Source organism: Denticeps clupeoides, chromosome 8 (genome assembly GCF_900700375.1).
Source record: "Denticeps clupeoides chromosome 8, fDenClu1.1, whole genome shotgun sequence".
NCBI classification, from domain to species: Eukaryota; Metazoa; Chordata; class Actinopteri; order Clupeiformes; family Denticipitidae; genus Denticeps; species Denticeps clupeoides.
Window position 1 is genome coordinate 22578742 of NC_041714.1, and position 25206 is coordinate 22603947.

At 51.6% G+C, this 25206-nt stretch overlaps 5 protein-coding genes across 13 annotated transcripts; 3 read left to right on the forward strand and 2 right to left on the reverse strand.

Annotated features, from left to right (window-relative positions):
• Positions 1–694: 694 nt before the first annotated feature.
• cdk5rap3 (CDK5 regulatory subunit associated protein 3) lies at positions 695–8277 on the reverse strand. 4 transcript variants are annotated; one of them, XM_028989635.1, is made up of 14 exons: positions 8168–8277; positions 8041–8089; positions 7837–7968; positions 7333–7433; positions 7202–7250; positions 6944–7122; positions 5214–5350; positions 4989–5133; positions 4793–4897; positions 4476–4527; positions 4301–4389; positions 3604–3809; positions 3283–3454; positions 695–802 (listed from the first exon to the last, which is right to left on the reverse strand). In XM_028989635.1, the coding sequence occupies exons 1-14, from the start codon at positions 8171–8173 to the stop codon at positions 737–739; spliced, it is 1488 nt and encodes a 495-aa protein (XP_028845468.1). In that variant the 5' UTR covers positions 8174–8277; the 3' UTR covers positions 695–736. The 4 variants fall into 4 exon arrangements, with proteins under 4 accessions (XP_028845468.1, XP_028845465.1, XP_028845467.1 ...); XM_028989632.1 differs by lacking the exon at positions 695–802 and adding an exon at positions 810–1055 and having other exon boundaries at positions 3187–3454; XM_028989634.1 differs by lacking the exon at positions 695–802 and adding an exon at positions 2881–2953 and having other exon boundaries at positions 3053–3454.
• prr15lb (proline rich 15 like b) lies at positions 7732–11620 on the forward strand. Of its 2 annotated transcripts, none has more exons than XM_028989642.1 (2): positions 7732–8019; positions 11132–11620. In XM_028989642.1, exon 2 carries the CDS (start codon positions 11155–11157, stop codon positions 11446–11448), a length of 294 nt encoding a protein of 97 aa, XP_028845475.1. In that variant the 5' UTR covers positions 7732–8019; positions 11132–11154; the 3' UTR covers positions 11449–11620. The 2 variants fall into 2 exon arrangements, with proteins under 2 accessions (XP_028845475.1, XP_028845474.1); XM_028989641.1 differs by lacking the exon at positions 7732–8019 and adding an exon at positions 8927–9893.
• A 178-nt stretch (positions 11621–11798) lies between these two features.
• On the reverse strand, positions 11799–13940 carry pnpo (pyridoxamine 5'-phosphate oxidase). The gene is made up of 7 exons (XM_028989637.1): positions 13710–13940; positions 13452–13576; positions 13279–13378; positions 12789–12842; positions 12536–12664; positions 12175–12245; positions 11799–12100 (listed from the first exon to the last, which is right to left on the reverse strand). Exons 1-7 carry the CDS (start codon positions 13923–13925, stop codon positions 11935–11937), a joined length of 861 nt encoding a protein of 286 aa, XP_028845470.1. The 5' UTR covers positions 13926–13940; the 3' UTR covers positions 11799–11934.
• A 121-nt stretch (positions 13941–14061) lies between these two features.
• Positions 14062–16579, forward strand: mrpl10 (mitochondrial ribosomal protein L10). 2 transcript variants are annotated; one of them, XM_028989638.1, is made up of 5 exons: positions 14062–14219; positions 14557–14732; positions 15258–15422; positions 15545–15689; positions 15792–16579. In XM_028989638.1, exons 1-5 carry the CDS (start codon positions 14180–14182, stop codon positions 16043–16045), a joined length of 780 nt encoding a protein of 259 aa, XP_028845471.1. In that variant the 5' UTR covers positions 14062–14179; the 3' UTR covers positions 16046–16579. The 2 variants fall into 2 exon arrangements, with proteins under 2 accessions (XP_028845471.1, XP_028845473.1); XM_028989640.1 differs by lacking the exon at positions 14557–14732 and having other exon boundaries at positions 14139–14219.
• Positions 16580–16707: 128 nt separating this feature from the next.
• osbpl7 (oxysterol binding protein-like 7) lies at positions 16708–25180 on the forward strand. 4 transcript variants are annotated; one of them, XM_028989629.1, is made up of 22 exons: positions 16708–16970; positions 18524–18728; positions 18836–18979; positions 19068–19121; positions 19211–19324; positions 19405–19566; positions 19779–19905; positions 20031–20149; positions 20232–20318; positions 20479–20502; positions 20945–21095; positions 21189–21301; positions 21876–22041; positions 22286–22575; positions 22653–22790; positions 22866–22929; positions 23092–23170; positions 23535–23679; positions 23854–24004; positions 24092–24218; positions 24294–24416; positions 24510–25180. In XM_028989629.1, the coding sequence occupies exons 2-22, from the start codon at positions 18597–18599 to the stop codon at positions 24616–24618; spliced, it is 2619 nt and encodes an 872-aa protein (XP_028845462.1). In that variant the 5' UTR covers positions 16708–16970; positions 18524–18596; the 3' UTR covers positions 24619–25180. The 4 variants fall into 4 exon arrangements, with proteins under 4 accessions (XP_028845462.1, XP_028845460.1, XP_028845464.1 ...); XM_028989627.1 differs by having other exon boundaries at positions 22286–22790; positions 23092–23150; XM_028989631.1 differs by lacking the exon at positions 20479–20502.
• The last annotated feature ends 26 nt before the right edge of the window (positions 25181–25206 follow it).

Below are 25206 nucleotides of genomic sequence, written 5' to 3' on the forward strand. Positions count from 1 at the left end.
GAGCGGAATGACAACGGCAGTTGTCGTGGCAACCCAGCCCTCGCCACCGCACGGCCGGGGTCTCGCTCTGGCCACCGCCTCTGAGCATCTGCCCATCGCAGGGACCTGAATAATGAGGCGCGTCGCCCAATGAGAGGAGGGGTGAGTTTGGTCCCGGTGGTGGTGTGATAAATGTCACCCGCTCTCTCACTGTGAAATGGCTCCGTTCCCTTCTGACGAAGAACACACCAGTCTTACTGTATTCACTCTATTCATATTCATTCAGTAAATTCTGTCTGTTTAGGTGGAAGAGAGTAGACAGTTTACACAAAAAGCCTGAACAACATTGATATTGTCTGGACAATATAGCGTTTTTTTTTAAAAGGAAATTTACATTTACAGCATTTACCAGACGCCCTGATCCAGAGCGACTTACAATCAGTAGCTACAGGGACAGTCCCCCCCTGGAGACACTCAGGGTTAAGTGTCTTGCTCAGGGACACAATGGTATTAAGTGGGATTTGAACCCGGGTCTTCTGGTTCATATTCGAGTGTGTTACCTGCTAGGCTACTACCAGCCGAAATTGTGACATTAAAATGAAGAACTAAAGAACTAAACTGCACCACAAGAATATACATTTTAAGTTTAAAGCACATGGTCACGAGATAAAACCTTCCCTACACACCACACAGAGAGAGAGAAGTCACGCTCAAATCAACTGAAATAAAATGTTTATTAATATTCAGGCTGCATCATTTACACATGGACACCCATCATGTTTACGGGTCTGTTGTTGTAGCGCTTGGAGATGTCAGCTTCAATCTGAAGGGGAGACACACACACACACGTTCAATCATGCTTATATCAATTAGACGAAGAGGTTCAGTAAATAATGGCCAGTGTGTGTGTGTGTAGTGTGTGTGTCTGAGTGTGTGTGTGTGTAGTGCGTGGGTGTGCGAGTTACCAGTCTCTGTAGTTGCTGGACGTGCGTGGTCAGGCGATCGATACGAGGCTCCAGTGTGTAGTGTAGTGTGTGTGTAGTGTGTGTGTAGTGTGTGTAGCGTGTGTGCGTTACCAGTCTCTGTAGTTGCTGGACGTGTGTGGTCAGGCGGTCGATACGAGGCTCCAGTGTGTGTGTAGTGTGTAGCGTGTGTGTAGTGTGTGTGTAGTGTGTGTGTAGTGTGTGCGTTACCAGTCTCTGTAGTTGCTGGACGTGCGTGGTCAGGCGGTCGATACGAGGCTCCAGTGTGTGTGTAGTGTGTGTAGCGTGTGTGTAGCGTGTGTGCGTTACCAGTCTCTGTAGTTGCTGGACGTGCGTGGTCAGGCGGTCGATACGAGGCTCCAGTGTGTGTGTAGTGTGCGCGTGTGTGTAGCGTGTGTGCGTTACCAGTCTCTGTAGTTGCTGGACGTGCGTGGTCAGGCGGTCGATACGAGGCTCCAGTGTGTGTGTAGTGTGCGCGTGTGTGTAGCGTGTGTGCGTTACCAGTCTCTGTAGTTGCTGGACGTGCGTGGTCAGGCGGTCGATACGAGGCTCCAGTGTGTGTGTAGTGTGCGCGTGTGTGTAGCGTGTGTGCGTTACCAGTCTCTGTAGTTGCTGACGTGCGTGGTCAGGCGGTCGATACGAGGCTCCAGTGTGTGTGTAGTGTGCGCGTGTGTGTAGCGTGTGTGCGTTACCAGTCTCTGTAGTTGCTGGACGTGCGTGGTCAGGCGGTCGATACGAGGCTCCAGTGTGTGTGTAGTGTGTAGTGTGCGCGTGTGTGTAGCGTGTGTGTAGTGTGTGTGTAGTGTGTGTGTAGTGTGTGCGTTACCAGTCTCTGTAGTTGCTGGACGTGCGTGGTCAGGCGGTCGATACGAGGCTCCAGTGTGTGTGTAGTGTGCGCGTGTGTGTAGCGTGTGTGCGTTACCAGTCTCTGTAGTTGCTGGACGTGCGTGGTCAGGCGGTCGATACGAGGCTCCAGTGTGTGTGTAGTGTGCGCGTGTGTGTAGCGTGTGTGCGTTACCAGTTTCTGTAGTTGCTGGACGTGCGTGGTCAGGCGGTCGATACGAGGCTCCAGTGTGTGTGTAGTGTGTGTGTAGTGTGTGTAGCGTGTGTGCGTTACCAGTCTCTGTAGTTGCTGGACGTGCGTGGTCAGGCGGTCGATACGAGGCTCCAGTGTGTGTGTAGTGTGTGTAGCGTGTGTGTAGCGTGTGTGCGTTACCAGTCTCTGTAGTTGCTGGACGTGCGTGGTCAGGCGGTCGATACGAGGCTCCAGTGTGTGTGTAGTGTGCGCGTGTGTGTAGCGTGTGTGCGTTACCAGTCTCTGTAGTTGCTGGACGTGCGTGGTCAGGCGGTCGATACGAGGCTCCAGTGTGTGTGTAGTGTGTGTAGCGTGTGTGTAGCGTGTGTGCGTTACCAGTCTCTGTAGTTGCTGGACGTGCGTGGTCAGGCGGTCGATACGAGGCTCCAGTGTGTGTGTAGTGTGCGCGTGTGTGTAGCGTGTGTGCGTTACCAGTCTCTGTAGTTGCTGGACGTGCGTGGTCAGGCGGGTCGATACGAGGCTCCAGTGTGTGTGTAGTGTGCGCGTGTGTGTAGCGTGTGTGCGTTACCAGTTTCTGTAGTTGCTGGACGTGCGTGGTCAGGCGGTCGATACGAGGCTCCAGTGTGTGTGTAGTGTGTGTAGCGTGTGTGTAGCGTGTGTGCGTTACCAGTCTCTGTAGTTGCTGGACGTGCGTGGTCAGGCGGTCGATACGAGGCTCCAGTGTGTGTGTAGTGTGCGCGTGTGTGTAGCGTGTGTGCGTTACCAGTCTCTGTAGTTGCTGGACGTGCGTGGTCAGGCGGTCGATACGAGGCTCCAGTGTGTGTGTAGTGTGCGCGTGTGTGTAGCGTGTGTGCGTTACCAGTCTCTGTAGTTGCTGGACGTGCGTGGTCAGGCGGTCGATACGAGGCTCCAGTGTGTGTGTAGTGTGCGCGTGTGTGTAGCGTGTGTGCGTTACCAGTCTCTGTAGTTGCTGGACGTGCGTGGTCAGGCGGTCGATACGAGGCTCCAGTGTGGTGTGTAGTGTGCGCGTGTGTGTGTAGCGTGTGTGCGTTACCAGTCTCTGTAGTTGCTGGACGTGCGTGGTCAGGCGGTCGATACGAGGCTCCAGTGTGTGTGTAGTGTGTAGTGTGCGCGTGTGTGTAGCGTGTGTGTAGTGTGTGTGTAGTGTGTGTGTAGTGTGTGCGTTACCAGTCTCTGTAGTTGCTGGACGTGCGTGGTCAGGCGGTCGATACGAGGCTCCAGTGTGTGTGTAGTGTGCGCGTGTGTGTAGCGTGTGTGCGTTACCAGTCTCTGTAGTTGCTGGACGTGCGTGGTCAGGCGGTCGATACGAGGCTCCAGTCTGGCCTGGTCCTCCAGGGCCTCCTGGCGTTTGTGGCCCAGATCCTCTCTCTTCAGCAGCAGGATGTCGGCCTGCTTCAGCTTCTGTCGCAGCAGCTCAGACACACGTTCCACGTAACTGTAACACACACTTCCGTATAAACAGCAGGTAAACAACCGGTAAAGCAGCAGACTACCCCAAAACTAGCCCAGGTGTAGCAGCAACGTGCAGCCATGTACGTGTTGTTTTAGAATGTGTTGAAATTGGACCGGGTTCTGCGGGCTCACCGGGGCGACGCCTGGATCATGAAGAGGTGCTGCATGCGGACCGACGTCAGGCGGTCCAGGAGCCGACGCACGTCTCCCAGCATGCATTGCACGCGCGGCACGCTCTGGGCCTGCACGATGGAGGGGGCCAGCTGGAACTGACTCATGGACACGACGTCCACCTCCCCGGACATCTCACTGGCCCGCTGGGAGAGGAAGAGCTCCAGCTGCAAGCATCAATGCGGGGTCAGAACCCGCAACCAACTGACCACATTCGAGGAAACAAACCAAGTGAATGTTTAGTGATTGTCATTGTGAAACATAGCAGCACAGCACCCGGTGCCACAACGAAATGTGTCCTCTGCATTTAACCGTCACCCTTGGTGAGCAGTGGGCGGCCATGACAGGCGCCCGGGGAGCAGCGTGTGGGGACGGTGCTTTGCTTGGTGGCACCTGAGTGGCACCTTGGCAGATCGGGATTCGAACAGCAACCTTCTGACTACGGGGGGGCCTAGTGAAGCTGCCACCACTGCCCGTCTGGAGAGACGGTCTGAAGCAGAGGGTGGACGAGGGTTTAGGGTATGAAGATTCACAGGTGTCTAGGGACGGCTGCGTGCAAGGATTCGCGGTGAAAAAAGCATTTTCAGCTATTAAAAGACAGAAAGCCACAAATCATTCCTCACATCTCTCCAGACGTCCATGTACTCCATGTCCTTACCTCCATCAGCTCGTCCAGAAACTGGCCACGTGTCTGCGAGTTTTCCAGGAGAGTGAGAGCATCCTGCCCCCTCGCCACACCCTGAGGACCTGGACACACACACACCACAGGACCACAGACTCACAAAGCCCACTCTGAAGTTCCACATCACTGTATTACTAGTACAAGAACTTACAATCTGTCCCCATGTCGAGCACCTCGATATCCACTGGCTCCACCCCAACCTCCTACAGAAAGATGCACAACCAATCACTCATGTGACCAACCATAACTTGCTCCGCCCCCGGCACAAAGATTCTTGTTGCTTGTTCATGAATAAAGTAAGGCTGGTCGCCTAGCAACACACCCGCATATGAACCAGAAGATCGAAGTCCCAGGTTCGAACCCCATTGTGTCCCTGAGCAGGACACTTAACCCCGAGTGTCTCCACGGGGGACTGTCCCTGTCACTAAATATTAAATCATGCAAAACAGCTTAAAGTTGAACTCTGACCTCTACTTCCGATTCCAGGCTGATTCCCCAGTCCACTCCATCTTCCGCGGCGATCCCAAAATTGACCTCCACATCGGTTCCGCCGCCCAGATCCCCCCAATCAATCTGAGGCAAACATGTGCAACAGACCCAGAGTGTTTATTTCCTGCTGAAAAGCTGGTCTGTAGGCGGGTACGAGTTCAGCTGGGGGGCTCACGGTTTCCTCCGTCACTGCATCAGGAGGAGCTTCTTCCATCAGAGGCCGCTCGATCACCGCGGGAACACTTCCCGTCCTCCACTCGTACACCGTGGCGTTCCTTTTCTGCTGCACAAACCTGAGCATCGGCAGCACCGGCTCGTCCCTTCACGTGGACACGAAGACAGAGGGTTAAAGGACGGAGACGGCAGCACGCGCTGCGGCGAGTAGCAGGTAAGGGCTCACCAGTCTGAGACGAACTGCGCGAACGCCGCGTACAGCTGGATGGGCTCATCCAGAGCCGCCACTTCCCTCCCCACCTCCTCCAGAACGTTGGGAAGGTCCTTCACCAGAGCCTGCAGCTCTCGGGCGACATTATCACCCTGCAGAAACGCAGTAACTTGATTTACCAGACGCCCTCATCCAGAGCGCCTTACAGTCAGTAGTGACAGGGACAGTCCCCCCCTGGAGACACTCAGGGTTAAGAGTCTTGCTCTGGGACACGATGGCAGTAAGTGGGGTTTGAACCTGGGACTCCAGGGGGGACTGTCCCTGTCACTACTGATCACAAGACTCTCTGGATAAGGGCGTCTGGTAAACGTAAATCTTTATTACACCAAAAAAATAATCATCATTTTAAATAAAAACATTTGATTGAGGTCTCAAAAGGTACAGGCTCAACTACGGCACATTAATTCAGACAGTGGGAGACATTTCCAAAGCGCTATACAAGATGAAGAGAATTGGGAGTGTTGAGTGTTGAATTAAAGCTCTGATAATCTGTCTATTTATGACAGAAGAAGTCATGCTTGTCATCTGGAAGCCAGTGAAAGCTGTATTTCGAGTAAAAAAAATAAATAAAAAAAGACTGATAGAGAAGATCGCAGAACTACAGACACCCCCTGCAGGTGTAATACGAGTACTGCAGCCTGCTGAGCAGCATTTAAGGTGCTTGTCGATGCCCGTGATGCCAGCCTAAGAAACCACCCTTGTTGCCTATATCAAAAAGTGAAAGTGAAATGATTGTCACTATGAAACAGTGCAGCGGAGCAAACGGTGTCACAGTCACACGTGTCCTCTGTATTTAACAATCACCCTTGGTGAGCAGTGGGCACCATGACAGGCGCATGGGGAACAAAAAAAAAAAAAAAAGTGAAGTGATTGTCACATGTGATACACAGCAGCACAGCTCACGGTGCACACAGTGAAATTTGTCCTCTGCATTTATCCCATCACCCTGAGTGAGCAGTGGGCAGCCATGACAGGCGCCCAGGGAGCAGTGTGTGGGGACGGTGCTTTGCTCAGTGGCACCTTGGTGGGTCGGGATTCGAACCGGCAACCTTCTGATTATGGGGCCGCTTCCTTAACCGCTAGGCCACCACTGCCCCTGCTAGGCCACCACTGCCCACAGTGTGTGGGGACAGGACATTCACCAAGGGGACCTCAGTGACACCTTGGCAGATCGGGATTTGAACTGAGGCCACCACTGATTTGAGGACATAGGGTGAGTGAGAGTTGTCAATCATCCCTAATGGCTCGCCCAAACTTTATCATATATAGTACAAAATTTTATCATTACACTGGTGGGGCAGTGGTGGCCTAGCGGTTAAGGAAGCGGCCCCGTAATCAGAAGGTTGCCGGTTCGAATCCCGACCCGCCAAGGTACCACTGAGGTGCCAATGAGCAAAGCACCGTCCCCACACACTGCTCCCCGGGCGCCGGTCATGGCTGCCCACTGCTCACTCAGGGTGATGGGATAAATGCAGAGGACAAATTTCACTGTGTGCACCGTGTGCTGTGCTGCTGTGTATCACATGTGACAATCACTTCACATTATTAAGTAACAAAACGTCCTGGGTAGTGTCTTGTATTTGTGTAATCTGGAGGACAGTCCCATGTGCCACGTGTATTATTGTGTGTCTGAGACCATAATGCACTGGTGCAATCACGGTGCTCCGGGGCCCTAAATCCCTCACCTTGATGCCATACTGTCTGCAGGCAGCGTAGAAGCGCTCCCTCATGTCACCGGCGCTGCTCTGGCAGTCCAGCTCCCGGCGGCTCAGCTCCTGCTGCAGCTGCTGGCTCTTGGCCACCTGGCGGCGCAGCGCCGGGCCCTCGTAGGTCACGCCGCGCACCAGCATGCTGGCGACCTCCGCTGCGTGGCGACAGGGAGACGGGGTTCAGAACGGGCTCAGGCCCCCGTCCTGCGGCGCCGCCGCGGAGAGGGGACTTACCCAGGTAGGCGCTGTCCTTCTCATACAGGGACACGATTTCTTGCCAGTCCTGTTCAGACACATCAGAGAACCACGCTGAACCAAAGACACGGGAACACTTACAGAAACACACACATCCAAGCATGCCTCACCTTCATCCTCTGAGATGAGTATCTGCCGAAAATGTTCTTGGAGGAAGCTTCAGTTTTTTTCAAAATCTCTATGATCCTTAAGCAGGTGAAATAGTGGATTTCTGGGGAAATAAATGTTGATTTAAAGATCCCCTGACATGAATACTTTTTGCTTTTATATCGGTCTCGTTGGTCCCCTAATACTGAGTACAGAATTACAATTAGGAAGAGAGAGCCGGGACAAGGAGGAGAGCGGCCTATAGAAGTAGAGTCTCATTTTTACATCCAATCACTGAGCGACTGCAACGCTTCGCACGTTTGGAAGCCGCGAGTGTCGGTGGAGATAATGTTTTAGGGGAGGGGCAGGAAATAGCAGGAGAAACAGGAGGGAACCTTTCCCCATATGACGTCATAAGGGGACAGATTCCAGCTCCACCCGTCTGACTCAGGACTATAGTCAGGGGAACTCGTGTTAATGTTAAATAATTTTTTTAAAATGAAGGAGCAGGGAGCGCCGCCACTCACGCGAGCCGGAGAGAAGCTGTCTGATCTCGGCGTTTTCCGGCATGTCCTGGATGGCCGAGTTGATCTTCTCCCGGATGTCCTTCACGGCGTCCTGCCATTTCAGTGCGCAGTGTCTCCGGTCGACCAGCCAGTCTGAACACGGAGGAGCAGGCCAGTGAGGGCGGCACAATGTGGACGAATAAAGTAAACGGCGTGCGGTCTTACCCACAACTTTGCTGGTGTGGATGTCGATGGGGAGACTCTGCGTGTTCTTCTGTAAAGGAAACTGCTATTTTAGAGAACCACGCGAATAAAGGTTACAGCTGAATCAAAGAGCCGAAAAGCGCATTACCTCCATCGCGTCCCGAAACGGGCTGATTCCGTAGTTTAACGTCTAGCACGTCAACTCCGCCATGTTTACAGCTTTAGCCACGTAAAAAGAGGAGCGCCTATCAGAGGCCGAGATACTGCGACCTCGGATCGTCAGGACCAATAGAAACGTGCTTTACTGCGGCGCGTCCTCGTTGCGTCCGGGCGATGGCGCTGTTGCCCAGTTCAACATGAACTATCACATTTTTTACTAATTATTTACTATTTTTATGAATTATCAGAAGTATTTAAATGATTGTTTCGTACAGAGATGGGGGATTCGTTATTCATATATTCATACATTATTCATATATTCACAGTGTTATTATATGTTCATGTCGATATATACATACATATACTGTATTTGTACATACATGCATATATTTATTTAACTTTACATATACATATATATATTTTATAATACACTTCTATTTATATTTCAAGATCGTTTGTATATTGTACTTTTATACTGTTAACTTTTATATAGTTATTGTTTTTTTTCCTATTATTCTTCACTTTTGCTGCTCTTATTATGTACTGTCAGCTTCTGCTGTGACGATGCAACACACACACATACATGATGTGCAGGGATCAAAATGGAATGTGTTGTACGTTTGAAAAATGATAAGTAAAAAGTAAAGTGAAATGATTGTTACTTGTGATACACAGGAGCACAGCACACGGTGCACACAGTGAAATTTGTCCTCTGCATTTAACCCATCATCCTGAGTGGGCAGTGGGCAGCCATGACAGGCACACGGAGAGCAGTGTGTGGGGACGGTGCTTTGCTCAGTGGCACCTCAGTGGTACCTTGGCGGATTGGGATTCGAACCGGCAACCTTCTGATTAGAGGGTCGCTTCCTTAACTTCGTGTAGCAAGTTGTGTCCAAGAGCAGCTCAACGCACTAATTATGTTCATTATGAAAACTTTATTGATACTGGAGGTTGATTGGCTTCTGTGTGTGGAAAATATAAATGTTCTTTATATTATTCAGTGAGCAGGATGATGTATTATTTGATATTCTGGCTGGTTTACTACTAAGTGTAGGGTCTGAGAGTTGGGGAGAACTGTAGTGAGTCTGTCATGCTTAGTTTGAATGCTGCTCATATACAATCGCGCTCTATCGAGGCTCCGGGGCGAAGCGAGAGTAAATCTACATTCACTTCATTACACTTTTCTGAACCGTAACAGTGAACGCTGGGCCATGGTGCATTACAGGTACCCAATGATCCTATTGTTTGGTGGGGCTGGGCTTTGTCCCGTGGAAGGGCGGCGCTGCAGGGCGAGGTCGGGGCCGTCTGTGTTTGTGCTGCACTAGACTGCGATGCCCGGCGCTCCACGACTCTTTGTTTGCGGGAACTGTCCCTCTCTTTGTAGTGTGGTGACATCACAAGAGAACAAGAGAAGCCTCAGTGGCGCGGCCAGTGCACCCAGGGTCCAGTTTCAGGGACAGCCATTCTGACTTTATGACTGACATGTTGAAGGCCTGAGCGCAGGTCCACTATGTAAATGTGGGTCCGGCCCCTCGGCCCTGCCCAGCTGATCACATGACTGCGCTCCTTTACTCGGCGCGCCAGGGGCTGAGCGCGGCACTCGCGCTGGACCGGTGTGTGAGAGGGGCAGAGGCGGAAGATGCACCTGACCACCCCAGAGATGTAAAGCTCGGACACACAAGACACTGGACCATCTGAAGATCTGCATTATTCAGGTGAGAACCTTCACAGTCCGCCGTGCCGTGAGTCTGACACGTTCTGCGGTGTGAACGGAACCCGTTTCTGGCCTGTGATGACACGGTGGTGAGAAGTTGGTGTCGTGTTGGTGGGTGAACCTGCAGTCACATCTCAGCTCGGACCCTCTGGCCTCTTTGAAGCTGTGGTGACGTTTCCATGGGAACCTGGTCCTGGTCTCTGGTTACCGCAGGTCCGGTCCGATTCATTCAGGCTCCAGGAGGAGCCGAGGAAGCCGCTGATCTGTGAACTCACACCCACTCGTAACCAGTGCAACCAGAACCGTGCAGGAACCGGGAATCGGTCCGGTCGTTGTGTAAGCGTGAAGATCAGTTGCGCGTCTCGCGTTCTGGCACTTACGTAAAAGCCCCGGGTGAAACCGGGCATGGCGCTTTTCTCACGTGGCCTCGGGTTTAAAGTTACAGTATCAGGGCCTAGTGGGTGGGGCTATAAGGAAGCGCAGGGTTCAGAGGTCAGGGCTTACGGAAGTTCCCGTGCCAGGACATGTTTGTGTCACCAGCGATATCCGCGTGTCGCGTTACAGCCGAATTTACGGAGGCACGCGTGGCCCTGCCAGCCTCTCCGAATGGATGGACCACGATTAATGGGGGTTGTAGCCTAGTGGGTAACACACTCGCCTATAAACCAGAAGACCCAGGTTCAAACCCCACTTACTACCATCGTGTCCCTGAGCAGGACACTTAACCCTGAGTGTCTCCGGGGGGGGGACTGTCCCTGTAACCAGTCCAGCACGAGTGCTGCGCTCAGCCCCTGGCGCGTGGTGGGGCAGTGGTGGCCTAGTTGTTAAGGAAGTGGCTCCGTAATCAGAAGGTTGCCGGTTCGAATCCCGACCCGCCAAGGTGCCACTGAGGTGCCACTGAGCAAAGCACCGTCCCCACACACTGCTCCCCGGGCGCCTGTCATGGTGCCCACTGCTCACTCAGGGTGATGGGATAAATGCAGAGGACAAATTTCACTGTGTGCACCGTGTGCTGTGCTGCTGTGTATCACATGTGACAATCACTTCACTTTACTTACTTTTAACTACTGATTGTAAATGTAATGGTCCCGCCTCTGTTTGATCCAGATATCGGGTCAGTCACCAGCATGTGGCAGGAAGATAATAACTCCGTGTCTTATCCGTGCCGGATACGCCGTAATTCTCATTAATGTTTTACTGCCGGGGTTCATTTAAAAACAACCTTCTGCCTCGTCCCAGGTGTCCCGCTCTCCCCACGCGTCATGGCCGACCCCGGCTGGTGGAAGGTCACCTTCTTACGCAAGAAGACGTCCGAGGCCAAGGTCCTGTACGAGATCCCCGCGGAACTTGGCAGCAACGCCGGTAACACGGAGAGCCAGCTGAACGCCCGGCTGGAGAAGATCGTGGACAAATCCGCCACCAAGGGGCGCCACGTCAAAGTGTCCCACTCCGGCCGCTTCAAGGAGAAAAAGAAGATCCGAGCCACGCTGACGGACAACCCCAACTTCCTCCCAGAGCGCAACATGGCTGACGAGAACCACGTGGCTGGACAATGAGGGCCTTCCTCCTCTCATCCTCACACACACACACGTTCCAGGCCCGGAGGGGCCTTCAGAGGACACGTTCCACACACACTTCAACATTTACACGGGTTATCCGGCCAGATTACTTCATTCGGAACGATGCTGGAGTCGACTTGTAAAAAATAAAAACCTTTAGTAAGTCCCAGAACCGAAGCCTCATTACTAATTTACAGCAACAGGGAGCAGCGAGGGCCAGAGTGAAGTTCTGGAACCTTCCTGCGGCCATGCGGACACCCACCCACACAGAGAAACGGCGGAAACGTGCGTTACATACACCGCTTTTTATTACCATGACGCTTCATGTAATGCAGAGACGCAGAGGCTCGCTGTTAATTTGGCAGTTTTAATCAGAATTCAGCTCTGTTACATTTACACACACGTTTACACATTTGTAGTTAGGAGTGCGTCCACATTAATTGAAATAAATGGTTTTTCCAGTAATGATGAAGAGGGATGAGCTCAGGGGGCCAGTCGCTGGTACACCCAGCCCGCCTCGGCGCGCCGCTGCATGGGGCCCGGCTCCGCCTCTGCTCCGGCGGGCCTGGTGAAGACGATGCGGTCGTGCAGCCGGTTGGTCTGTCCCTGCCAGAACTCGATGGTGTGAGGCTTCACGACGTAGCCGCCCCTGGGCACAGAGACGGAGGAGAAAATGTTTCACAGACGCTCCTCATTCCAACCAAAGTCTAACGCGCCATTCACCAGTAGTCCGGCATCGGCACCGGGCCGTCTTTAAACTTCTCCTCCAGCTCGGCGTTCTTCTGCCTCAGGTACTGGAACAGAAACAGGGAAATGAGATGGTTACACCCTCCTCGCCTGCTCGGGTTGTACTCGCTGGACGGTAATCCAGCCTTTGGTACCATATCATGTGAAGTGATTGTCACTTGTGATACACAGCAGCACAGCACACTGTGCACACAGTGAAATTTGGCCTCTGCATTTAACCCATCGCCCTTGGTGAGGCCACCACTGGCATATCACCGTCACGGTGACGCCAGGGAATAAAGTGGCCAGTTGATGTACATGTTGTGGGTTTCGCACGTGCTGAACGGCGAGAAGTCACCTGTCTGTCTGGCACCGCGGAGCTCTGCCGGCTCACAGCCGCCGCGATCTGGCTGCTCTTGGGCCGTGAGTGGAAGTAGTCGCAGGAGCTCTGGTGGGGGACGCGCTCCACGCAGCCCTCGATGCGGACCTGGAAAAGAACACGAGCCGCTGCACAGGAGGAAACGGGATCGGGCGCGGCTCGTGGGGTCGACTTCAGCCACAGGTCGGCAGGATCCGGTGACGGACCGGTGCGCTCAGGCAGGATCTCTTACCTGTCTGTTCAGAGGCTCCCAGTAGAACATTAGACAGGCGTGGGGGTTGCTCTCCTGGACAGAAATTCAAATTCAAATATTATTTGTCACATACACAGTCGTACACGGTATGAAATGCAGTGAAATGCTTTAGTGACTGTACAGACCTCAATATTGCAAATATTGCACGTATACAATGAAAACCAATATGCAAATATTGCAAACTTAACCAAATATTACACTTTTATATCTTGAACATAAAACAGAAAATATGTGTAACAGGTAGGGAGAAGGTGTGCAAATGAGTGAAGTCAAAGTATAAAGTGGAAAGTAAAAAAAAAAAGAAAAGTGATTGAAAGTGAAAGGCCGGATTACCATGTATCTGAATATTCATTACATGTCGAACTGTGGTACTCATGCTTTTTGTACAAATGCTCCAACTTGTGACATATGAAGATCCCTCTGCAAAACGGCCACACTGGGCCTGTTCTCTTCACGGTTCAGCTCTCACCAGCTCGGTGCCTTTGCGACTCTCGTAATTGGTGAAGAAGCGGAAACCATCGTGACTGTAGCCCTTGAGGAGCACCATGCGGGCAGACGGTCGTCCATCCCTACAAAAAAATCACATCCAAAAGATACAATCCAGAGTTCGTCTGGAGAGGACCGCCGGTTCATCACTCTTACCTGGTGGCCGTGGCCACGCACATAGCATTGGGTTCTCCAATCTCTGGACACTTGGCAGCTCGGTCAAACCAGTCGCCAAACTGTTTGATTGGGTCAAGGGAGACGAGGTGATCTTCTTCAAAGCACTGCGGAGCATGCCACAGAAACTCGGATTATTCACATTGCATTCATGCATGTGCATCTATGAGCTCACAAGGTCACAGATTCTCCTTTGTGACGTTCTGGCAGATCTACAGTGAAATGAAATAGAAGAAGCACCTCTTCGTCTCCTCTGTACGTCTTCCTCATGTCGCTCAGGTCCATGGCCGAGCCGAAGTCCGCGGGTTCGGTGTAAAGTCGCAGCCGGCGGGAGGCTTCGGTAAAGACCGGGGAAGCTCGGAGGTGGACGCCCGCCCCGGTTTTGAGGATATTTCTTACTACGCTGGCCGTCAGCACGCCTGTCATATCTGCGCATTCTGTCATCGTCGACGTCATCGCGTTTTTCGTAACGTCCCGCGAAGATGAAATCGAGGATTTTAGCAACGTTTCTAGTATTGTAAAAATTTTCGTTTTTAAAAATGTAAGTTTTTTTTAATTAAGTTTTTAACATTTACACGCTAAGCAATAATTGTGTTTGTACACAAGAGTTAGAAAACGTTTAAAATCAGGAGTGCGTTCAGTAAAGTTGACTTTAACAACGCTCTGTGCACATCGCTGAGCTCTATGCTGTTTCCGGTATTCGGTCCAACATGGCGGCGACCTTGTGCGGCAGACTGGTTCCCAGACCTGGTAAAAAGATCGTTTTTATATCAAAGTTGAGCTGATTTTACCAAATGCATGCGATAAGTTCCAATAATTGGCTAAAGCTTCGTAATTTTCAGCCTCTTGCGACCGAGTAGGTCCGTGTTTACATCGTGCTAATGCAAGATAAACGAGGTGCTTATTTCATAAATAAGTTATATTAATTCTGCAATTGTGGAAATGCGGCTCGCTAATAAATTGCATTAAGAGTGTGTGCGTTTGGGGTTTAGACTGTGGTGGCAGCCTGTACGCCAGCTGCTGCACATTTCCAGAAGTGGGGATGGTGTGTTTAAAAGATATCTGGTGTGTAATAAACCGAATGCAGGAGCAGGGTGGCTCCCCCTGGCCCACTCGGTCCGGCACGGATCCAAGGCCGTGACCCGCCACAGGAAGCCCATGCACATCCTGAAGCAGAAGCTGCTGGCCGTGACCGAGTACATCCCTCCGAAACCTTCCGCTCCACCCGAAGTGTTCAGCCCCAGGACCCGAGAGGCAGAGCAGGTTACGTCGAGCCCTGATTAAACCCGCTGGTTTTTCTTCCCACGCGTGCCAGCATTTCATTGCACCCTCCTGTTCTCCAAATTTAGCTTTTCGGTCAACACGGACGAACATTGATTGTATTTATCAGTCAGGTTGGTGCTGGATGTGTAGTGAAGCGAGAAGAGAATCTGCCCTCTATATAGACATAAGATCTTGCAGTTACTGGTCATTATCCTGATTATTACATTCCATTTATGATAAAAGAGGTCCATAAATCACCCGTATGATCACCACTCATTTGCACACCTCCACCCTACCTGTTACACATATTTTATGTTTTATGTTAAAGACATAAAAGTGTAATATTTGGTTATGTTTGCAATATTTGCATATTGGTTCATTGTGTATTTGCAATATCGAGGTCCGTACAGTCGCTAAAGCATTTCACTGCATATCATACCGTGTATGACTGTGTATGTGACAAATAAAATTTAATTTGAATTTGATATCACCCATATAGCCTTAAAAATATTTCTTTGTGAGTAGGAGAGTGGCCTGGTGGTGTTTTTGAAGAGAGATTTGGAGGCTCTGTTCAGGGATCACAAGATGATTGCCGTGGCGCAGAACAACGCCTCTAATGCTGAAGACACCCTCATTCTGAAGCAGCGACTCCTCCGGCACGACATCCGTGTGAAGTTTTTCCCCGTCAAGGTAAATCGAAGCACGGCCATAACGTGACGCTCGCCGATTTCAGCGCAGATGTTCAACATTCGTACATTGGGCTCTCGTGGGATCTCTCGTGCTCTTCCTCAACGCCTCCTTGTTTTCCGCAGGTCGTGAGGTCGTTCCTTGAGAACACCCCTTACAGGAACATGAAACCCCTGTTCATCGGACACACGGTGCTGTTCGTGAGCAAAGAGCCGAAGGCGAAGGAGATGCTGGCGACTCTGAAAGGCAGTCCTCAGATGGTGCTCTTGGGTAATGAAGAGGTTTTAATGTGTTTTAGTCTGTTTTATTTTTAAAATGTCATGTGATGAATTGACAAGTTAATTTTGAGAACGATCCTCTCCGGACCCGCAGGCGGCTGCATTGAGAACACGCTGTTGTCGGTGCAGGGCATCGTCGACTACTCCCGGCTGCCCTCCCACGCCACCATACAGGGGCAGCTTGTGAGCGGCCTGACCGCCATGACTTCTCGGACGGCGTCCATGCTGCAACACCACCCGTCGCATCTGAGCGCGCTCCTCCAGCAGTATGTGAAGCAGCAGAGCGCAGGGGCCGCCGCAGGGGTCGTGGCACCGCAAAGCACCTCCGTGCCAGAGGGGGCAGCATAACAAACTGCAGTTCACCTGTTTACGTCCCTGCCCGCTCTTGTGTGAGGACAGAATGCATCTTGAACTCGGAATCTACAATGTTTGCCGAAGCCTGTTGAGCTTTATTTAAGATGTTTCTTCTGGTTATTGGCTCCGCCCCTAAACACATGCAGACCGTATTATGTCGAGTGCTCAATCCCACAGGAGATATCCTGGACTGTTCTCCTACTGGGACCTCGGTGTGACCGCGAGTGTCTCATGAGAATGCTCCAGATGGGACTTATGTAACGCTTCATCATTTTCCTGCACGTATCCACCAAACAGAAGAACAACTAGTGGTTTTGTGGGTCCAGATTAGTCGTAATCTCAGGATTACTCGCCGCTAATCTTGGTCAGGTAGTCTATTAACTGTCTTGGGAAATGTGCGCATTCAGTCTTCTCTTTCTTTTTCCCTGATCCCTCAAACAGGCCCTTGTCATTCCTCCGAATGTTCTCATTTATGGTCCAAGTCTCCTGTTGCTGCAGTTATTCACCATAAAGCACGTTTTCCATCTGCATGTGACTGCCCTGTATTGTGTGTATACAGTATATGTATGTATATATATATATAGATTGTGTGTGTGTGTGTGTATATATGTTTATGTATTTATTGGGCTCTCAGATCATGTTGACGTCCGTACGTACGTCTGTCAGTACGGAGACTCTGTACGTCTGTAATTCCGCTAAGTCACTAATGCGGATAATGATGGAGGTGCAGAGCACCGGAGGCTTCATCTGGATTTGGGTCCTGTCCACGTCTCTCTCTGAAAGAACGCAGCATTAGGGATTCTCGCCGTGGGGAGATGTGAATCTTTTGGATTATTTTCCACCCTTCCTGACATCACGCGCAACAAATGGGGGAAGTACGTGGGGTCGGTCAGCCGTTGCTCGGACGCTGGACCTTCAGGTAAGGCTGAGGAATGTGCTGGAGTGCTACATACGTTCCACAGGCCAGACGTGGAATATTATTCTGGGGTTAACGCACTGTCTGGAGAGAAATTGATCTTATATAGATTAAAATACAATTTATGATGAGCATTAATGGATTTGAAGGCAAAATGTCTCTTTTAAGTCATCAAGAGACAAACGATATTCATCAAACAGTTCTGTGTCAACACTTTTGGAATTGTGAGGAAAAGCATGGCCCGTGTCTTGAGAGGATTACCAGACTGGGGACACTAATCACTGAGTGACAATGACAACCGTGACTACTAGCTTCGGAAGTCTTCTTCTAAATGTCCAAATTATTCCTTGAACATTGTCTGACTGGATCCAGTCCGTACGATGAATTTCTTTTTAATGCCCAGTTGTGACACATCATCGTATTGAGATCAGGTGGAACTTCACAACGTGGAGGACATGAAGAATTGGGTTCCATGGTGAGAGTGAACTTGTTTTCATGCGATCGAGGGGTGAGGGACAATGTTCTCAAGGTTTGTGTGCAGGCAGGTAATTAGATACATCAGGTACAGGCTTTCTTGTCCTCCTCTGAACTCAGAAGTAATCTTTTCAGGGTCCAAAGCCAACCAGCGCAGATCAGGTAACATCAAACCACCCAACAGATCATGTTCTGAACATAAAGCCATCAGCTGACCTTCCCGATCCATATGAACATGTCCAGGCCAGAAATCGGCATTGTCCTTGCCGGCGGACCGAGATCATGTTTTGGTCCATGCGTTGCGTTTGTACCAGCTGGCCTGTGTGGGTTCGAGTGAAGTGCTGCTACAAAAAAAAACCCCTCAAAGCCAATTAGAGCGATGAAGGTGATGAGCGTAATCCTCTTCCTCTTTTAACAGCGCCCTAAGTGCTTCTTTCTTTGTAACGCTGGGCCGGGTGCGTTCAACCTTTCGGACCGAACGTGTCCGGCTGTACAAATCTGAATCTGTCCGTTTGGACTGGATTGACCTTTCTGAAGGCCACAGACAGCAGGTACCAGTTGGTTTCGGATCTTGTGTTTCACCAGATTGGCCTTTTAAGAAAACAGTCATGGGTTTTAGAAATCTCCCCTTCTATCTTTTTTCCATTGAAATAGACTTTTGGTAAAATCCACTGGAACCGAAGGTGCTCAATGTGTTCAAAAGGAACGTAATGACTTCTATAGTCACGGCCTCAGGGTTTTATTTTAACAGCAGGTTCGTCCCTAATCCACTTGGCTGAGTGAGAAGTGAAGAACCAGAAAGAACCAGATATATGAGCAGGTCAGACACTTAAAACATGCAATTTGTCCTGTCCACAAGCCTCCAGCTATGAGTGTCCTGTTTTACGCTGGACATTGTGGGCACCTTACCTTCTGACTGTCCTGCAATAAAAGAAACCTGGTTTCTGGGGTTGATCACCACCACGTTTACGCCCCTGATGAACATCCAGACCAGGTACACTGTCGTGTCATTCCTGGGGGCTTTGGCGGAATTTGGTTGGAATTTTGGGCAACACCAGACATCACTGTTTCACTTTCTCCAGACACGTCATCCCTCCGCTGTGCGCTGATGTGAGTGGCCACTAGTGTGGATGTGAAAGGCCAACGTATTTCCGAATGGAGCAGCTTGGGTCCACGCTGGACCACAGCCAGTCCCTGGTAGGTGGCCTGGAGAAGCCCCCGCCTGGTTGCCAAAAGCCCACCCATTCACGGAGCAGCAGCACCGCCTCTTCACGCCACTCGCGACAGGTCAGTTTCCAGTTCGGTTTATTTGGGCCCACCGGTGGTGACAAAATCCAAAGGACGTCTAGCGAGCTTTTGTGTAAGACCGTCCTGCTGCTGGTCCCTCCGCCCAGAATGTGAAGGACTGGGAGGTGATGGACGACCTGCAGCTGGAAGCTGGAGTGGGTGGAGATGGCCTGCACGACCTCAGCACGCCTGGCATCTGTGAGGGCTTCCTGATGAAGCGGAGGAATTGGCCTCTGAAGGGCTGGCACAAGGTGAGTCCAGAGAGAGGCTGACTCTCAGGGGTTCTTCTTTATTCTAAAAGCAGATTGTAAACGGCCCCTCGTTTTCTCCTTCGCTCAGAGGTATTTTGTGCTGGATAAAGGGGTCCTGCGCTACTCGAGAACTCAGCAAGATGTAAGTGTCCGGCGTGCCTCCTCTTTTTACACCGGTGAACGTTCCGGAAGTCTGTCTCTCAGCGTCACGTTGCTCCGATGTCTCACCAGTTCACCAAGGGCAAACTGAACGGTTCGCTGGACGTCAGCCTGGCTGTCATGTCAATTAACAAGAAATCAAAGCGCATCGACCTGGACGCGGGAGACAATCTATACCACGTCAAGGTTACTGTCCCGCGCCGACATCATGCACGCCAAAGTCCGGCAGTCTTCGAATTGCGTCTGACGTTGTTCTCTTCCAACAGGCAAAGAGTCACGACCTGTTTTACATCTGGGTGACGAAGCTGAGCGCCCACCGCGTGTTCAAGAAGAACGAGGCCGCGCACGTCCACAACGGGTTCCTGCAGGCCCTCTCGCAGGGCGGCGGCGCCATGGCCGCTACCAGAAACGGAGCCATGGCGGATGCGGTGGGTTCCGGGATATATTCTCATTAGAGATGCAATGATCCAACATGAGCATCTGATTATGACTCAAATGGTTGGACAGAGGTGTCTTCTCCTCTGTTCAAATCTTCTATGTGTGTAGGTGGAACTGCATAATTCCGCGGCGTTTGGAGGGGAAAACTCAGAATATCGTATCATTACTGACAATTCACTTCCAACCCCGTGCGTGTTAACAGTTCTGCGGGCACTACCAGAGCACGTTGGGGTCCCACATGTCCGAGCTGCCTTCTACTGCTCCGGGGGTGAATGGGAAGGTGTCGGCCTGGCTGCAGCAGACCCACGACCCAGACATCTGTACACAAGGTACGGCGCAGGGGTGGCAGCTCCTCCCTTTTAGACGCATGGTCGGGGCGGAGCCACACTACCTGCCATTCCTGGAAGGGGGACGATTGAACCTGCCGTTTCAGCGTAGGCGTGTCTCTGTGCAGAGCTGAACCGGGTTCAGATCGACCTGGCGGAGCTGAACCGACTGGTGCAGAGGCTTCAGGTGCTGGAGTCAGGTCAGGCCTTCAGCAACGGCGAGCTGCAGCGCATCATCAGCGTCCAGGTGAGCTCCACCCCCGAAGCGGCTCTTCGTGCTTCGACTGGATGTTTCGTCCCTTGTGTCCACTGAACCCTTCATCCTGCAGAATCTCACGCTTGAAAAGCCAAAGAAGAAATCAGGGAGGATGTGGGGTCACTCTCGCACACTGTCCAGGGTGGAGGCCATTGGTCTGGTGAGGACATTCACTACCTGCGTCGCACTTTAAATCTGCACCGTTGCACAATTATACACACAAATATATCTGCCTTGAGGTAAAGTGTGTTGGATATCTGTGCAAACCTTCCTTTCCCAAACATTAAGTAACTTAAAGCCTATTCCTTTTTCACGTGAAGCCATTTCGTGGGATTACTAAATCGGTGAGTCCACCTTTTTGGCGAAAAAAAAAATAAGTACAAGAAACACCTCTAGGACCTGCTGGAGGGTCCAGACCCCCATAACATGATTTTATTCTACATAGAGCTCTCTATGGTGCTAATCATGAGGTTCATTTAACAAGGCTGTGATGCAAAAGGTTTTCTGCTGCTCTTACTTACCAAAATTAAGAAAACGCACATCTTGGGCTACGAACGGTCCCGATTTGGTCCCGGTTTACAGTCATCTCTGGTGGTTGTTGTACCACTTCACCTAAAGATCTGTGCATCCAGTCATTTACCCATCCCTTTCCTGGCATTGTAATTTTACAAGATAATACGCCACAAAGGGACGTTTTTCTTTGAGGGGGGAATTTTTGTACCATAACCACTGTGCAGGGACATGATGTCTGATCGCCATGTGTGTCTTCGTCCGTCTCACACTCAGCTGTCATCCAGCCACCTGAATAGCTCCTCCCACCTCGGCACCTCGGTTCCCTCCATCCCGGACTACGTGTACTCCCAGCTGAACCCGCCCAGCGTCAGCTCCCCCGAGGGGATAAGACTCCAGCAGGACATCTGTTCCGTGTCCCAGAGGGGTGAGAAGTTTTCCAGGCCACCAGCCAGTCCGTTTCAGCGCCGGGGAAAACGTGCGTTAATGTAGACGCCATTCTGTAATCTCTTCTCGTCAGTCCACTCCTGTCTGAGGTCGGTGCACGTCACCCTTGGCCTGGAGCGCCAGCGTCTGCAGGAGGCCTGGAGCAGCAGAGACCCTGGCCAGACCGCCTCCCAGAAACTACTGGAGGTACATTCAACACATCCAGCATCTCAGAGGCTTCGCAATTATCCAGTGCAGCCTTGCAATTTCGACGGCTTTGCGAATGGCGAATTACGTTAAAACACCGGTTCCGTCAACCTCATTAATGGAGCAGACACTTACCAGACCTTCTCCAGGGCGACTTACAGTCAGCAGTGACAGTATCATGTCCCATGTAAAGTGTGTCCTCTGCGTGAGCAGTGTTTGGGGACGGTGCTTTGCTCAGTGGCACCTTGGCGGATCGGTCTTTGTGGTCTTCAGGTTCAGAGGTGAGCGTGTTACTCGCCAGGCCACTTCCACCCTGGAGTTGAGAGCAGGGGCCAAAGTGATCAAAAGTGTCTCCAAACAATCGTCATTGTGAAGCATAGCAAGCACAGCACACGGTGACACTGTGAAATGTGTCCTCTGTATTAAACCATCCCCCTTGGTGAGCAGTGTGTGGGGAAGGTACCTTCATCAAGGGGACCTCAGTGGCTCCTTCTGATTACGAGTCCACTTCCTTACCCGCTAGGCCACCACTGTGCACGGATTCATCTGTAGACCCTCTGCTTCTTCTCTCCAGCCTGGTTCCAGCTGTCGCAGCTCAAGCCGTCCCCCGTCGGTTGCAGAGTCAGCAGAGTACTTTGATGCCAGCGATGACATCCTATGTGGGAGCTCCTCCGAGGGATCAGAGGAGGGCTCAGGTGTGAGTGATGGAACCAGCAACTCGGAGCCTGAGGAGGGCCATGGTAAGAAACCTCTTCTAAAACGGTGATGAACCTAGAAATGTCTTCTGGGAGGTGAAGTGACTGTCATGGTGAGACACTGCAGCACAGCACACGGTGACACGGTGAAACGTGTCCTCTGTATTTAACCATCACCCTTGGCGAGCAGTGGGCACCATGACAGGCGCCCGGGGAGCAGCGTGTGGGGACAGGGCCTTGGTGGCTTGACCACCGCTGCCACAGTCAGACGTTCGTATTCATGTTGCAGAAACGGCCACCAGGAAGTACCGCGCCAGCCTCTCCAAAGCGCCGGAGAAGCGCAGCGCTTCGCGCAAGAGCTCGGGCCACCGGACGTCCTTGCCAGCCGTGTGCCCCGACAACAGCCACGTGGGCCTGATGACCATCCTGTACAACAACATCGGCAAGGACCTGTCCCGCGTCTCCATGCCGGCGGCGCTCAACGAGCCCATCAACCTGCTGCAGCGGCTGTGCGAGGAGCTGGAGTACTCCGAGCTCCTGGACGCGGCCGACAACACCGCCGACCCCTACGAGCGGATGGTAGGAGCCGGCGGGCGTGGGGCCGCGCGGCCGGGCGGCGGGTGGGTGTGGGTTTTAACCGGACCTTCCGCTTTCAGGTGTACATCGCCGCCTTCGCCATCTCCGGCTACGCCACGGCCCAGCACCGCAACCGCTACAAGCCCTTCAATCCCGTCCTGGGGGAGACGTACGAGTGCGTCCGCGGCGACCGCGCCTTCCGCTTCATCAGCGAGCAGGTGGTGCCGGCGCCGCAGCTGGAGCGTCCGTGCGGATGTGTCCCGCGTGTCTCATGCCTCCTCTGACTCTTCCAGGTCTGCCACCACCCCCCCATATCCGCCTGCCATGCCGAGTCGCACAACTTCTGCTTCTGGCAAGGTGGGTTCACCGGGAACAACCGGAAGACCCAGGTTCAAACCCCAGGGGGGGACTGTCCCTGTAACTACTGATTTTAAGACGCTCTGGATAAGGGCGTCTGGTAAATGTGGACCCTGTAGATTCCTGCAGGATGCGTGACGTTCCCGCCTCTTGTACCTGCAGACCAGCGATGGAAGAACAAGTTCTGGGGGAAGTCTCTGGAGATCATGCCCGCTGGAATGGTAAATGTCACACTTTCAAAGTAAGTGTCCACACCTTTTACCGCCAACCATTCCCGTCCTGTATTTAGTTACCGGGACGATCTTCTCCTCCTGAGCGTAACCCCAGACTTTTTTGGATTTAAACTTTGTTCTTATCTTGAAGTTCGAGTTGATAAGTTTACTTTTCATTTCTCCGTGTACGGTCATAAAAGCGGAAACAACTGCAGCTATATGCTGCGCCACCGTGTGGCCCAACATCTAAACATTATATTATTATTTAGACCCCAAATGAAGTGAAAAGTACAACAAAAGGTTAAATTACGGTATATTGTCTTGTAGATGCAGATTCAGCTATCGGCAGATATCGTGTGAACATAAGACATTTCGCGCTCCGTTTTTCCGTAGGTCCGGTGATCATTACGAGTGGAACAAGGCCGTGACCTGCATCCACAACGTGCTGAGCCAGCAGCGCTACCTGGAGCACTACGGCGAGGTCGCCATCCACAACCTCAACAGTCCCGTCTGCTCCTGCAAGATCAACTTCATCAAGGTCGCCGCCCCGCCCCGCCCCGCCCCGCCCCGCCCGTATCCGCCCGAGTGTTTTTTTTAAATGGGCCGAGGGATAGAGTTGACGTGATTGAGTCGTGTCGCGGTCCTAACGGACCAGATCCTCTCCAGTCGCGTGTCACGTGTTGACAAGTTGTCCTTCCTTCTTGTATTGCAGTCTCGTTACTGGGGTTCAGAGGCCAATAAAAACGAGGTCCAGGGAGTCGTCCTGGACCAGAGTGGACATGTGGTTCATCGCTTCGGGGGCTTTTGGCACGAGGGCATTTTCTGCGACACGCTCCCCAACCCCCAGTGCGTCTGGAAGCCGAGTGAGTTTCCTCGATGGAGTTTTGATCGATCGGTGCGATCGAGCACCCGTGTGATTGACGACTGATTGACGCGCTGAACTTGCTCAGATCCTCAGCCCAAAGACTCCATCCTGTACTTCGGCTTCTCGAGCTTCGCTATCGAGCTGAACGAGCTGACGGGAGACCTCCAGCCTCTACTGCCCCCTACTGACACACGCCTGCGCCCTGACCAGAGGTGAATACACACTGCACACACACACACACACACACACACTCACACACACACTGAAGCTCAGCCTCATGCTCTCAGGATGCTGGAGGAAGGGAGGATCGAGGAGACGGACAGACGGAAGGATGAGATCGAGGAGAGGCAGCGAGAGAGAAGGAAGACTCAGAGTAAGACGGGCGAGGAGCATGTTCCTCGTTTCTTCAGGTGGGTCTGGTTCTTCTCTGAGGATGGTTGCGTAGCCTTTGACCTGTTTGGCTGTTGAATTCTGACCGACGCTGCGTTCCTGTCACCTTCCAGGAAGTCTGTGGATGCTGCGGGCAGAGATGTGTGGGTGACAAATGGAACCTACTGGAAGTTAAGGGAGAACCCCGGGTTTTCCAAGATGAAGAACCCGGAGCTGTGGTGAAGCTGCAGGGAATTCTCAGGGCACCGCAGCTCGGACACAAGGCATGGCCGAGCTGCTCGGGTTGCAGCACCTGGGCGGGGATAGTGCTGACACGCCCACTTGTGGAATTGTGGGAATACCCGTCAATGAGGAAGCAGGATCCTTTCTCGCTTAATGAATAATAAACCCGCGGAGGAGAACCATGGACAGACCTGTTTATAAAGTTTCTATCTATATTTTTAAAGTGAGTTATCTGCAGATGTTTATTTCTATTATATATGATATATTATTTTAACCTCTCAGTAGATCAGTGTTTGGTTGCAACTGAGACTCTTGCCTGCAGAGGGCAGCACTTTACGTGGTTTTGGGATGACTGTAAATATGGACATATGACGTGTAAAAGGTTGTTTTATTTCAGTTAAATCTACATTTTTATGTTCTACATTAGCAGTATTAGCTCTTAAATGCTTTCGATTCCAACTTTACTGTCGAGTTTTAATTAACAATGATCAATTTAGAATTTGATCAGGAAATGCGCATATTTTATCAAGAAACACCAATAAAAACACATTTTTGAGGTTTATCATTTAATGCATGAATAAAAAACAC